Source organism: Catharus ustulatus, chromosome 22, assembly GCF_009819885.2.
Source record: "Catharus ustulatus isolate bCatUst1 chromosome 22, bCatUst1.pri.v2, whole genome shotgun sequence".
Taxonomy (NCBI): Eukaryota; Metazoa; Chordata; class Aves; order Passeriformes; family Turdidae; genus Catharus; species Catharus ustulatus.
The window spans coordinates 2473527-2488832 of NC_046242.1; the positions used below are offsets into that span (position 1 = coordinate 2473527).

Sequence of the window (15306 nt, forward strand, 5' to 3'; positions counted from 1 at the left end):
AAAAGCTCCCAAAGTAGAATTCCTACAGTGAGCAAGCCAGACAGAACTACTACAGGGAGTATCCCTGCATGCCACAGGCTGTGGAGTTTAATTATGTAAATCTAGAACACCATATTCACCTTATATAAATCAATTTTATTCTAATTTCCTAGCAAGGAGGAAAGGCTCACAGAACCCAGAGGTATCAGAGTTAGAAAACATCTGCAACAAATCGAATTCTTTTATTCTGCTGCAGCCACTTGGCACCCAAAGTGTGAGGAATGGCTATCACTTAGTAAAGCTGCTGTCCAAGCACTTGAAAGCACACTCACTTTGAGAAGAAAAGCTAAATTACAAATCTTCTTACCTTGATTGGAGATTTACATTCTAGAATAGCACAGAAATGTACAGGAAGGGAGAGTTCAGTATATTAAATTTATGATGAGTTTAGATACCTTAACTTCACCTCCATTTTAATTACGTAACAAGATACCAAAGTTAATTTTTAAAAAGACCTGAACACGATCATTAATATAGACATTTAGCCTCCTGTCAGTGAATTGTGGAGCTTTTAATTTCCCTGTGCATGACTGCAATGCTGGTTTGAATTCAGCCCCACAATGGCCAAGACATTTCCCAGAGTGGTAACAAAGAGGGGTTTTGTTACGGCTGCTGCAGGGGTCAGTGGCAGCTGCACCCTGGGCCTGCCATAATCACTATCAAATACTGGCCTGCAACAATGGCTGTTCATTGGAATATAAAACAATTGGAATGTTGAATCTGGAATTTCAGCAGCTGCTACTGGACATTTTCCATAGCTTTGAAGCATCAGCTATCAGCGCGCTCATTTTCTGCATCTTCGCATCCCAGATCTCATCTCAGTGATAAAAACCATTTGTGGGATTGGAGCACGAGTCAGATACCTGATATAAACCAGTATAAAGTTAATCCCACAGAAATGGCAATATTCTTAATCCAAACCATTGCAGAGATGCATTTTGCAAGGCAGTTTCTCCAGGAGCTGCCCTGGTGGAGCCTGGAGCACAGAGTGAGATGGGAGAGGGGAAAGGGCAGAACCTTTCCAGCTCAGCCTTTCCTCCCAAGCCAGCTCCATACCCAAGATTATTTAAGCCAAGCTTTACTTTTGCACCAGGAAAGAAGTGGAATGATTGCATTTTGCCACTCACAGCTTCAGTGAGCACTGGCCTTGCCTGATGAAAGATCACTTGATTATCAGCAGCAGGCAGACAATAAATCACAGAGCTGTGACTGTCTCAGCACTTTATTGTTAATACACATTGGGGCAGCTAATAGCAGGTTTGTCCCTGTATTTTTACATCTCTCTCTTTTTAAAGAATATTTAAAGAATTTTTATATATTTTAAAGCAAATTTTAATACAGTGGTATTCAAATAATTCTGCTAAGTTAAGATGTCAGGCTTATTCTGGCAGGCATGAGCAGGGAGGAGCTCTGGCAGGGCAGGATTCAGAGGTTGACATTTATTTCTCACTCAGTAGGATTCAGTTTCACTTAAATATAGCCCTCAAGGAATTAAAGAATAAAATATTCAGGCCCTGACACCTAAGAGCTCTCAGAGAACATGGATGTGATGAGAAATACATGGCAGATTTTGCAAACACACATAGAGATATTTGCTGAAACACTGCTCACCTTCTTCCCAGAGTTACAAATATATTTTTTTCTTCTTTAATAAGGCTTCAGCAAACAATATTCCCAGAGAGTTGAAAACAGCACTGACCCCAGTGAGGATCTACTGACAGAGACAGGAGGAGCAAACACATTTTGGCTGAGTGAAAAGAAGCATATTCAGTGTCAAGCACAAGGAAAGCAATTCAGACAGATAATTCCTGGGAGACAAATGATTCTGGCACCAGCAGAAAGAAGCAACATGAAAAACCTTTTCCAAGGTCATCTCTGGATGCACAGCATCAGAAAGGGAAAGCCAGACTCATGGAAAATATTTAATCCATTGACACAAAGTCAGGTGAGTTCCAATATTCCCTGGCCATCAGAACATTATTTCTTGGAAATTCTCAACAGGCAACTGCTCAAGAGTTGATGTGTGGGTCACAGCCTTTCATGTGAAACACAATCACACACTGAAAAAAATAGTTCTGTTTAAATTAATTAATTCAAATTGGTAACTAAACAGATCAGTTAAACTCAAAGTAGCAGGGAAAGACAAAATGCAGGGCAGAAAAAGAACAGGAAAATACAAATTGTGATGGAAAAGGAAAATTGTCCAAAGGAGATGTGACAATTTCAGTGTGCAGCCACTGTGGACATGATGTGACAATTGGCTGCACTGCTGGTGAGAGCTGCTTTAGAGAGGAGTTTCTATTACAGTTATTACAGACACTGAAAATTCACAAAGAAAATTATTATCATGGCTGCAGAACCTCTACATCAATAGCTGAGCCTGTTCATAGCAATATATTAATTTCAAATAATGCAAGTAAATATTTATTTCTGCAACTATTTTCAATTTTTGTCTCTCAAGGGATTATCAAGTCAATATCCATGTGCCCAACAATGAACAGTGCAGTAAACAGAATTTGGTTTCCACAGAACAATTTCATTTTGAATTTTTGGAAGTGTAATATAGGTCTGTGCTTCAGAAATTCTCAGTAATGATCTATGTGAAATGTTTAGAGAATATTTTACAGCTCACATGCTCCATTTGTTTTATCTTAATTGTATGAAGGCACCACCACATTTAACTGGTGGTATCAGCTGACATAAGCAACTCTGTAATATCAACCAAATGCAGCCAGACACTACAATTATTTAATGTAAGTAATGTCAGATGAATGTTATTCTCCTCCTAACCACCCAAGATATCTGTTTAATGCTCCTACACAATAAATAATTGCCAGTCACAAACACTTTGCCTCAGAAAAAGCCACTCTTCCATTTAGTTGAGATTGTCAACAAAAGCAGGTTGGGAAAAGCCAAGCTGATGTCATGGTTTTCATGGCATCTTTTCCACAACAAAGCCTGGATCCAAGATCTGACCACTCACAATTTCTAAACCAGATTATAAAGCTAAATCCATGCAAACCCTTAATGGATCAGGATTTCATTTTGAGTGCTGCAAAAACTTCAGTTGTGGCCAAGTCTTATCAGCTCTGGTGGCAGCCAGATTACAGGAGCTGTGCCATGGATCAGGGACAGGCACTCCCAGCCTAAACCAATTACACACTTAGCACCAAGTTGTCAAACTGCAGCCCCATGCCAAATCCTGACATGTAATTTCTGTAATGCTTACACATTTTAAGGAGAATTACAGTAAATGGAGAGCCATGGTGGAAAGAGCAGCGTTTGGAAATGCAGATTTTAGTGGTGTGGAAATGAGGGATCCAACTCAAGCTTTACCACTGCACAATCTGCTGGATTTTTACCAAAAGTCCACGGTTCAAACTCCCCTGCATCTATTCACAGGCAGACAGATCTATTAAATTATTTGCCAGCTGGGAGTCATTTCTTTTACAATAAGCAGCGGAGTGAGAGGTAACTACAAAGCAATCCAGAGCTGTCCTAATTACTCCTTCCAGGCAGGAAAACGTGTGATAAAATGCATGTTTTTGTGATTCCCTTCCCCTTTACTGGCTTCAGCACTGTTAACCTGTAGCTTCTGATGGTTTCCACAGTACCCTTAAACCTGGTGAAAAGCCCAGACAGACAATCACTGTACAATTTAAGGCACGTAATTAGCAATTATTTCATGCACACTTCACAATAATAATCTGTTACGTACTAAGGGGAAAGAAACATTAATGAGCTACTTCTGGTGCTGCTCTGTGTACTGTGTTTGCATAATAATGAGGCCCAATCTGCTGGAAAACACAGAAAGGACAAATTAATAAGGTGCTCATTTTTGTCTAATGATGCTTAATACAGTTGGAGCAATCTGCTCGAGACAAAAGACGGGCACTCAGACATAGCCGATTATGCATTCGCGTGGCAGCTGAAATCTTTATTAAACAGAATGATGAATCTGATTAACATGTGATAACAAATATTCAGTCTGGGAGCAGGGCCCTGGCACCTCCCGCCAGCCCCAGCGAGGCTTTACTCAGATTGAGGTCACACCGCGATTCCCCGTAGGCGCATTAAGATAAAAGTTTGCCAAATGTGGTAACGTGATGAACAAAACAATCTCCTGTTCTAGAAAAGCTACTGTCTCAACAGCTGACTGTCTAATCAGTGATAGCAACAACTCCTTAATAAGTTTAAAATTTTAATTGTGGGTTTCGCTCGCCTTTTAACATACGAGGGATGATTTAGTACATTAGCTAAGCGACATCTTAAAGCACCCCTACATTTGTGCTGCCTGTTCTCTCTAATTCCAAAGTTCTGCCTTCTATTCCATGTCACAAACACAATTCTATTCCCCAAAAAGCAATATACAATTATTTAGGGGGTTTTAAGCAAAACAAAAATAATAATGATTTAGATGGCACTGATTTCACGTTAATGGAGGTTTCTAGGTCAATGGGGAACACAGGATGTCGTTGAATTTGTAGAAATGTAGCAGTAAATTTAAAAACCTAATTTTAAATAGAAATAATTGATTAAAAAGGAGATTTTAAAAATGTACAAGATGCAATTTGTTAATCCCACTTTAAATTTAAGTAATGAAAATACAGCATTGCCTCTTTAAAGAGTGACCAAATCCAGGAGTAAATAACAGCTCTCAAATCCAGGGATCCTATTTTAAGCTTGCTTTGCTGGAGCAATGTGATTTCTATTAAATGAACAATTCCTTGCCTTCCAGAACCAACTGTACTTGATTTATAGTCAGCACATGACACGAAGCAATTTGAGATGACACACGATACCTCCTGACAATGAACATGATTTACCACAGGGTGGGCAGCAGTAGGAACGAGAATGTTGATTTTATCTCCACAAATATATTGCTCAGCAACAGCAGGAGCTTGGATTCAAAAGTATAGAACTGGGAGCTAAGAGTGACTGAATCACAGCTTCTTCACTTTAGTGCATCTGTGTTTGCTCTGGGAAATGATAGCACATCATAAATCATCATTTTCAGCTCCTTGGAGTCATTCTGTGGGCCTTCATTTACATGAATATATTCCCAATTACAAGATAACAGCCAGAAGGATTTAAAGCAAGGAGGTGATAAAATTAAAGCTGTATTTACCTCTAGCATCATTCATTGCCAGTCCATCCTACCTTTGTAAATATATATGATTATTTTCACACACAAAATTTTAAAAAATTCATAAAAAGATAGTGGTTTCCTTCCTCACCCCCTCAAATGGCACATTCAAATCACCTGGCACATTAATGAACCCCCCAAAGCAGAGGTGGACAAAGGTTTCCCAGCCCTGTGGAACATGATGGAATATTTTTTCCCCCTCTCTCTCTGAACCAAACCATGCATTCAGAGATCAGATGTGTCTATCCCAAAGGCACCAGCTCCCAGTGACTCCCCAAACCACAGCTGGGGGGTTCAGCTCCTGCAGGCCTGCACAGCTCTGAGGGCTCTTCCTGCTGGGTAAAGAAAGAGTAACAGGGAACAATGGGAAAGGAAAATCAGAAGATCTGCAGGAGTTAAATGAGGATTTTTAGCTAAAAAAAACAGAAGTTCAATCTCCAGGTGGGCTCAGAAGAACACATTGGTTTGTTTTACATTTTTATGCCAAACCCAGCTGATGGGATGGAAGAGCCACAAAAGGACAGTTGAGAAGATAAAATAAAAAATCAACTCATTTTACCTCTGAGGATCCCTTTATTTCATATTCTGCCAGGATAAATTCCCTCAGTGTAACATCTCTTTATGTTTGATACAAAATGAATGTTAGAAATGCCATGAAATCCTCGTGGTGGTGTTTGAAATCCCAAAATTCATGGCAAATTATACTTCACAAACCTTGTCCCATCACCAAACTGTCACATTCTGCATTTCAAACAGCTTGGACAGCTGCTGATGACACACACAGACCAAAACATCAGGATCAGATTCAGCTTTTGGCAAAGATTCACTCTCCAAAATCTCTCATTAAAAACTGTGTTTCTATTCATGGAATAAATGAAGGAAAAGGAAGGCAGAGGTGTCCTGGGCTTACCTGCACTGAGCACTCAGGGTGGAGCCTCACCCTCCCCTTTTCAGAGAGAAAAACAGAGTTTTCTCATCCAGATTTCAAAGGCTCCTATTGAGAATTCCATTTATTCACACTGAAATACAATACCTACAAATCAATTTCTTCCTGTTGACTCCATGAAACCGTGTCCATGTTCATCCTTCAGGGGCTGATTAACTTCTTGCTTTGTAGTGCCAAAACCAACATAAAAGTACATGTCTGAAAATTCAAGTCTACAGCACTTGTGTAAATATGTTTTGTTCTGGTTTTCCTTTCATGAAAGACATGGATGGCTGCTATTTTCATATCCCTTTTCAGATTTAATATTACAGACATTGCAACAAATTAGGTGTAGACAAATATACTCAGTCACCTGAACTCAGTTCTTAACTATTATTTCAAATCTCTGGTAAAAATCAGATAAATCATATAAAACTATCTAGATAAATATTCATCCTACCTTTTACAAAAAGAGCATTTTAGTATTTTATTTAGTATTTTATGATTTTATTACACAAAATAAACTGATCTGACTTACCCATGACTGCACTTCATTAGTGAAATGAGTGACCTCAGCTCCTATCAAAGGGCTTGGAGAGATGGACTGAAGGACACAGCTCCTGCACTGCAGGTAACTTGTCAGAGAAGATTCCTTCTCATTCCAAAGAGCATTTAAACATAAACTGCCATTCAGGTCTTTCAAAAAGAAAGAAAAAGTGGTTTCTATAGGAATCAAGAGAGATTTTTTTAGAAGAGATAAAAGTCATTTTATCAGTTGTATTTCACATTTCAAAATGTCAGAAAGATGGTAAAGAATGCTCAGTAATCCCTCCTAAAAATGAGTCCCTGGGGCAAAAAATCCCATCTCATTGACTGTGCCATCCTAACAGCACTGGCTGGGGAACAGAATTGCCCATATATGAAATAAAAATTTCATTTTTGGTCTCTGTCACCTGAAGAAGCAAAGGTTGCACATTCCATGGGCTGGCACCTGCAATGATTTCCTATCACACCCAGCATTTGGGATTTAACCACGGGGTACATGTGGTCACTCCATGGATTTTAACTGGTAAGGAATGGATTCTTTTTCTTTTCTTTTATTCTTCATCAGGATATTCTGAAAGGACCCAACAAATCTGGGAGTGCAGGGGACACTGGAGCTCCTCTTGTGTTTGTTAAACATGCAGAGCCCACAGAGCTCTGAGGAAGGAAAATCTCACCAGGAGCTCCCCTAAAGGTCCAGGGGAAGGGTGTCAGGGTTGTGAATGGTATTTAATTTAACTGAAAAATGAATTTATCAGTAAGAATTTACCTTCCACTGGCATCTGATAAATCTTCAAAGTTTCTTTAAGGTGAGCAAGACTTGCAGCATCTGAGATGACCATCATCACATTATCATCCTCTGAAATGGCCTCTGCCTTACACTTACAATCATTAATGGATTCTTTACTTCTTATATTGGCATTTCTGAAGACTTTCCAGATTATTTGCAGCTCACTATTACTGTAGCAAGCTTTTCTCAAAATTCCTATAATTTAAAAAGTGGGGTGTAAGACTTACATACACACATGGTTTTCAATACAGTACTGTTCAACCATGCTGCAAACTTTCCACATTTACAAGATGGGAATTTAGGCCCTGATCCAATACCCACTGCAGGCACTGAAAAGACTTCTATTGCTGGGAATGGCCCTTGGAAGAAGGCCTTATTTAAAATTTTTAATGTGTCTAAAATTTACTTTTCAACAGATAATTTTCCCCTTGTTATTACTCCCAAATCAACCAGTGAGCTTGAATCCACTTTGAATAAAGCCATTTATTTTTCATTTTCAGATTTTTTAACTTTCCTCAATCAACTGGCATCTGAGATTCAGTTTAAACAACATAAAACTTCTTGCTGACAACAGCCTCCCTGCTAAGTGCAGACATTCCTGTAGCTCAGAATGCTTCTCTGAGCCCTGAGCTCCATCTCACAGGTCCTGCACAGGGATAGGATGATTGTGAGAAATTCAGGGAGTGGATGGAAGGTTCCTGATGAGATTACCCAAATCTTTAAAGTTCTTTTAGGAAACCAGGGAGGGAAGAAGTGCCTCCATGACCTGGGCTGCCCAATGTGGATTTTTTAATCTGTCCTGGTGTTAATAGGTGCAGAATATGGAATATTTCCCATTCTCCCTCAGGCACAGGTTTGGTTTGCTGAAGAAATTTTTGTCCTGTCTTGGTTTCATCAGATCCAGACTGTTTAAGCTTGCAGCATCCCTAATTGTTTCTGCATGAGACTGATGAGAGTATCTTGTAATTAGGTCATTATCACACATGGCCCAGTGGCCTGAAGATGAAGCTTATTTTTAAAATTTGAGTTGTTGTTACTTTTATCAGCTTTTAGACGTTCCTAAATGAAAGTGTCTCACAAAAACACAAAGAATTTCCAATGTGTCACAACAGACTAAAACCAAATTAATACAAGGCAGGTTACACACTGAAGAACAGCAGTGGAATTATCTGGATTTTCAGTCAGACTTTTGATAGTTCCATGCAAACCTGCACAGGATTCACTGAGTTTCTGTGCCAAGGTATTACCAAACTTCTCACAGCAACTGGTAGCAAATTAACACCTAATCCTGGGAAGGAACAAACCCCAATGAAAGGGCCACTATGCTGCAAATAATTCCTTCCAGCCTCCCATAATGGCAGGAGTTGCCTTCAGTTAACCCTCAAATATCAGATTTTAGCTCAAAACTCAGTGTGGCAGGACCACTGAAAATTTATTTTAAATAATTGTTCTTGTCACAACTCCCTTCTCTCCCCTCAAAGGCTTTCTGCAGGTCTCATAACTCATTTATCCAGGTACCAAATCCAGTGGAGAAATGAACCAATTATTGTAAAATATCCCTGCAGCATCCAAATGTGGGGAGGTGAAAGGGTGGATAAGAAATCCCATCCTCCCCATGACACAACTGATCTTACCCTGTGCTTGGGGCAGGATTTCAGCTCCACACACAACACAATAAAGTCCTTTCCTGCAAGGCTGCCTCTGGGTTTCCTTCTAGCAAGGCAATGCACAAATTAATGGAAATATTGGTTTGCATGGAGTAATGATGCAGATTGAAGCATTTAAATATAAATAAAATTAAACCTATCAAAAATGCTTCAGAGAAATACAGTACTTGAAACACTCAAAGGAGTTATTTATCATTTATCATTTATATTAGTTAATAATTCAATATATACACCATGCTAGAAATGTTTAACCTTACTTGAAGAGAAACACTCCTATAAAACAGGAGGGATTTTCCAGCCTCTAACACTGCAGCCTTTCAGTTGGGAATTTTGCAAAGCAGCTTGGGCTGGTTGGTGCCTTTGTGCTTCCCACAAAAAACAAAAGTATCTATTGAGTGTGTAAATCAGAGATCAGGAAGAAACTATTTCATTGTATTATTTCACTTGAAAAATGAAAGAATAAATGATTTTTAATTCCCCTGCACCTTAGCACTCAGAACAGGAATTGAATCCATGGATGTGGTACCTTTCTCTCTCGGAGGGGTTTCCTTCTGCTGCATCTCCTCTGAACTTTCAATCCTTGAATAAATTCAAGATGCTGTTATTATTTTAGGCAACAGAGAATATACTGAGCTATTCTATCAAAGTAGGAACAGCATTTTCAATATTTTAGCTTTGATAGATGTGATAAATCCAAATAAATAATTCTAAGAAATTCTGTATATTGACTTCACTTCCATCTGCAGGCTGGGCAGCATTTAATTCTGAGAACTACCATAAAGATATTACCTATAAAGAATATTCTTACCTCTAACATATCAAATAACACAGTTATTAAATATAAAGACAAAATAAGGATGAATTTACATCAAAAGAAACAGCCCACCCCTTACCTTCCAAACCCAGCAGGACACAAAGGGCTTTTATCCACCTGTTGATTTTTTAGAGGACAGAAATTTTTTCAAGAAATCAGAGTATTAAGTGCTGATGTTTTAATAGATATTTTAGAAAGAATGGTTAATTTGATATAAAGTTTCAATGAGTGTGATTTGACACAGAGCAGGCCCTGCCTTAAAGGATTTCTGATCAAAGGAAGAGGCACCACAAGCTCAAGAAAGGAACAATCTGCTCCAGATAAGGAAAAGGAGATGGATTTTCTTCTTCTTTTTTTTTTTAATGTTATGGATTTAAAGACAGACAAATCTTCTGCAAGACAAATAAGAGGCTGTGGGCCAGTGGATGAGTGTGGCACAGAGCTTAAGTGATTTCTGTTATCTGTTTAGACACAAAAATGCCCAGAGGGGTTTGGTGCAGAGGATTTGAGGAAAACTGAGGTGGAGACTCGTGGGGATGAAGCCAAGATTGATGCTCAGTTCTGGGGAATGTGGCTGCAAAGCACCTGCCAGGACAGCTCCAGAGGCAGAGACCAACAGCAACTTCAGCACTGTTTAATAGAAATTAAGAATATTTCTCTTGAGATTTTAATTTAGATTGATTTATCTAAATAAATGTATTTCTCTATTTAGGAATTCAATACTGGAATTTCTGCCATATCAACTAAATTAAATGTTGATAATCCAAAGTGAAATCCAAGAAACCTAAACCAAGGAAACTTGATCATCAATACTGCAAAAAATTGAACCAAATGCCTTCTGCCAAATGCTGCCAGCTAAAGAAATTCTTCTTCCCATTCTTGCAAAGTTTCCAATTTCATAAAGATGAATTTTTTGTGCAAAGAAAGGACAGGATTGAAATCCTACTGATATGAGCATGTTCACAGCTCTGAAGATGGATTCAAAATGTTACTTGGATGAACTTCTATGGAAAATGACCAGTTAATAATTTCATTTATAATCTCAAACAAAAAGTATCAATACCAATGAACCAATCTTTAGATTGTAAAAATCCTGCATCTCCATATAAATGTAGGATGGCAATGAACAATCTTTTCTTGGAAAGTCAATATGTTTTATTACAGAAAAATCCTGGCTGTTTTCATTGCAGTAAATGAAAGAAACATTAAAATACTTCAAAAAAAAATAGAGTGGGCAAGAGTCAAAGAGCTTTGTGTACAATTTACATTCTATATGTTACATGTAAAAGGTGCTTGTAGGACACACAAAGAAAACAGGTTTTGACATGAATAAACAGAATCCAAGCAACAGAAATTAGATCCTCTCATAAAAGGAAAATTTAAAGAAACCTCAATTTTTTTTCTCTGAAGAAGCTTCTCATCTTCATCAAATATCAAAATGTGCACAGCTCCTGCTGGACATTTTGAGGTAAGAAATTGGAAGAATACACCTGGTTTGGTATTTAGGCTCAATCTAAGACTTGATCTGCAAAGATATTGGTCTAGCTGTTTCACTAAAAAAAACAATCTGACAAATGCAGGAAATCATAATTTGTTATATGGCTCTTTTGATTTCTGATGAAAAACCCCATTATCTGACTGTATTTAATGGTGGATTAATTAAATCTGTAATGGACAAACCAATAATTGCAAGTCAGATCCTACTTGGGCTTCTATTCAGAATTTGCAGACATGATGTCCTTTAGCCATGAAGTCAGGATGAAGAATCTTCATTCTACCTCTAAAAAACTGCCCCCTGCCAAGCTCTCCCAGCGAAAACCCAAAATATGATGAGAAATGGAGCCTGAGGGAAGTTTTGTTCCGTCAGGACAGGGAAGCTGGGGCTGCCCTGGGGGGTGCTGAGGGCTCTCACAATGCCCACACCCAGTGTCACCAGGGGCCACCACTGCCCAGCAGGAAGGGTGCCACACCTTTATTTCTGGATCTGGAAAGGCTGATTTTCCTTTTTGGGGTCTCCTGAGACCCTCCCTGCTCTGCTCCAGCTGCAGCTGCCACCTCCACAGCACCAACTGCACTGTCCCTGCTCCTTGCATGTTCCACAATTCCATGGGGATTTCTGCCAGCCTCAGCTGTTCCAGCCACATTCTGTGTTTCTGAGGTGCTGGTGACAAAAAGATCAGCAGGGACTCTGGAGCTCCCAGTGGTACCACAGGCTGGAAGTGGGGGCTCAGTTCTCTGCTCCTCTGGCTCTGCATCATCATAGAGTTCTGGGGTGAAGTAAATGCTTTCATCCTCATCCTCATCCTCATTTAATGGGGAGGGCTCAGCTCTCCCTGCTGCTGGACTTCCCTTCCCAGGATGTCCTTCAGCATTTTTAACTGGGGGATGAGTTGTTTCCAAACATGATTCTGGTCCCATTGGTTTGTGTTCTGCAGTTAGTGATGATTGGCACTGATTGAAATGATCAATGAGGTCACTGGGCCCATTCAAATGCTCCTGGCTGCTGCTTGCTGTGGCCCTGCAGTTCTTGGCTGCAGGGGTTGAAGTCAGGGGTTCAGAGCAGCAATTCTCCTCCACAGCACCAGCATTGCTCCAACCATTCATTTTTCCTGTCTCTGTTTTAATTGTTGGCATTTTGGGGATGCACTCCATATGTTTCCTTCTCTGTTTTACAGGGTGAGAATGGCTCTCTGCATCAACTTGCTGGTCACCTGTGAGAAATCACAAAACAGAGATGAATTGTATCTGATTTACAGCATGTTCAGCACATCAGAATTGCCACTGCTCTAGAAGGTTTACAGTGATTTTCCAACATTCATTAAAAACAATAATAGAAACAAAAGCCCAGATGTTATAACTGCCTTTGCACATGACTTGTCTTGATTAAATTAATAGATTAATAGGTGCATAAAGGTATGACTGGATTTGAAATCTGTAATCTTTTATTATTGTGCTCTTTCTTGATTGAAAGGAAATCAGCACCTTCCCTAGAATTTAGGGATGGGTTTTATTTGTGAAGCTGGAACCAGGGATCACATGGAAGGTGTCTCACAGCAATGTCTAAACAGCACATGCAGCTTGAACCAGGGCTCAACTTGCAATAACGCTAATCTTGATGTACTTCAAATGTATTTTAAATTATCTTCATAGTGTTCAGTGGAAAAAGAAATGAAAATGAAAACATTTTGATTGTACTATAAACTTATCAAAGATTATTCTTTTAAGACAACCAGATGGAACGAGAATTAATTTCAGTCTGTTGAGCACAGCTCCTCCACATTTGTGAATAATTATCATTTTCCACTATAGCACTTCTGTAATTCCCAAACACATTTGTTTCTTCCAGAAAAGATGCAAATCCCCAATTGAAACTGAACAGAACATACTTGGTGTCCCTGCTGCCATGCTGTCACTTGGCTCATCCCATGCTGTGGCTGAGGCCAAATTCTGCTCTTGACTTCGAGCAGGAACATCTGGGGACAGAGGAGGGGTGGCCTCGTGTTGGGAGAGGTGTGTGGGGTGAGCAGGGAGCTCGGGGCTGTGAGCAGGGAGCTCAGGGCTGTGAGCAGGGAGCTCAGGGCTGGGCTCTGGGCTCTGCTCTCCCCCCTGGTTCCTGCGGGCGAAGGCGCGCAGCGAGCGCAGGGCGCTGCCGAAATCCCCGTGGTGCTGCAGCTGCTGCCGGATCCACTTGGACAGGCCTGAGGGAAACACAGAGTCCAAAATCACAGCTCCTGAGAGTGCAAATATTTCTGTGTAGGTATAGCTTAAGGGTTGCAAGAATTTGCTCACAAAACAACAAATCCTCCTTCCCAGGGCTGGGAATTTGATTTATTCAATGGCAGTATTTTGATAAAATATTCTTCTTTTTCTATTAAGAGCCTTTCCCTTTTTCACTGGTCTTCTTTTTAGGTTCAAACTGCTGCCTTGCATAAACACCATTCTATTTCTTTGATGCCTGGGTGTTCATTGTGCTTGTTATCATGAATTATTTAAAAGCAATTTGCACAGAGTACAGTTATTTATTATCATATTAACAGGGTCTGATAAAAATTTGAATATAATGAAGCTTTTACAACTTTGTGTCAGATTAAGTAGCAGCAACTCAGAAAGAATCACAACTACAAGTTTTATTATAACCTGCTCCTATCAAAATAATATTTAAAATTCTTAAATAACAGTTTTTTAGATGATATTGGAGCACACAGGGGTCAAGTAAAAACTGACTGCCTCGATTTTAGAAAGTGCTTTTGACCCCATCTAAATATTCTTTGATTTAAAAAAAATTTTTAAAAAATCAAACCCACAACAGCCACATAGAACTTCATTATTCTGTGAAGTTTGACTTTTTAGAGAAAGAAATCTTAGCAAGTCTTGAACATACAGATTATTTGTGCTCCTCCATGAATTCCTTGTGTTTGCTTCAATAATTCTGAAGGATTTTTATTACAAGCTCATCAGAGAAGGAGCTGGACTCAACTGCAGCAGCTGAGCTCCACCTGCTGACTGAGCCCAGCATGGGTGTGAGCTCAGCTCTGCCCAGCAGAAAGGGCAGCAACAAAGGTAAAAACACATTCCTATCAGTTTATTTTCTCATTTTTCTTTTTTTTCTCCTGTGTGCAGGATCTGTTTTATTTCATCTGCATTTATTTCTACCCAGTATAAAACCACAAACAGAAAACCCTTGTTATATACTGAATATTCAGCAGTTCAATTTCTGTTCCATGGCTGTGGCACATTCTGACCCTTCCCACTCACCTGTATTTGTATTAATTCAGAGTTTTCAGAGTTTTTCAGCATGAGGAAGTTTCCCCAGAAGATTTTTCCCCCTTACCAGTTATGTATTTATTTGGGTTATTCCTGAAGCGGTCGTCGACCAAAATAAGAGCCCCCCAGTCATTCCTGTGCCTTATACACCTAAAAGTGAGGGGGAAAAAGAATATTTATGTAATTAGAGAGCACACAGCAAAAATCTGTGGGAATTAGGAAACAGGGATTGCTCTGAGTCAGCTGGAATATGCAAAATTACACAAAATTATACAAAATTATATCCTCTACTGCATGCACCAAGAATTGTTGTGGATGTCACAGAAGTTTCATTTTCTTCAGCTGTTGAATTTACATGAAAACAGCTAAATTCAAAATAAAACACACAAATATTTAACAGTTAATCAAACCACATCATTTGTCTTCCTCTCTTAACTGGGCAGTGTAAATATTCCAGAGTTTCCTGCCAGCTTGGTGGAATGTTGTGGTTTTATCAAATCCTTCCCACACCTCAGGTTAGCAGGGGCTTTGGCTCGTGGTTTTAGAGGGAGTTTGTACCTTTATGGCAGAGGAAGCTATTTCTCCACTGAAATTTAGATATCCAACTGATAAATTAAA

The 15306-nt window shown here is 39.4% G+C and overlaps 1 protein-coding gene across 4 annotated transcripts in view; it reads right to left on the reverse strand.

Moving 5' to 3' along the window:
• Positions 1-15306, reverse strand: part of BRIP1 (BRCA1 interacting helicase 1) — a 100029-nt gene that overhangs the window by 43728 nt on the left and 40995 nt on the right. Inside the window, exons 18-22 of one of the 4 annotated variants that reach the window (XM_033078198.1) lie at positions 14756-14838; positions 13311-13622; positions 11895-12635; positions 7423-7638; positions 6649-6806 (exon numbers count right to left, since the gene is read on the reverse strand). In XM_033078198.1, coding sequence (XP_032934089.1) covers positions 6649-6806; positions 7423-7638; positions 11895-12635; positions 13311-13622; positions 14756-14838 — 1510 coding nt within the window. Of the gene's footprint in view, positions 1-6648; positions 6807-7422; positions 9690-11894; positions 12636-13310; positions 13623-14755; positions 14839-15306 lie in introns of those variants that run through there. The other 3 variants (XM_033078200.2, XM_033078201.2, XM_033078199.2) reach the window with 3 other exon arrangements.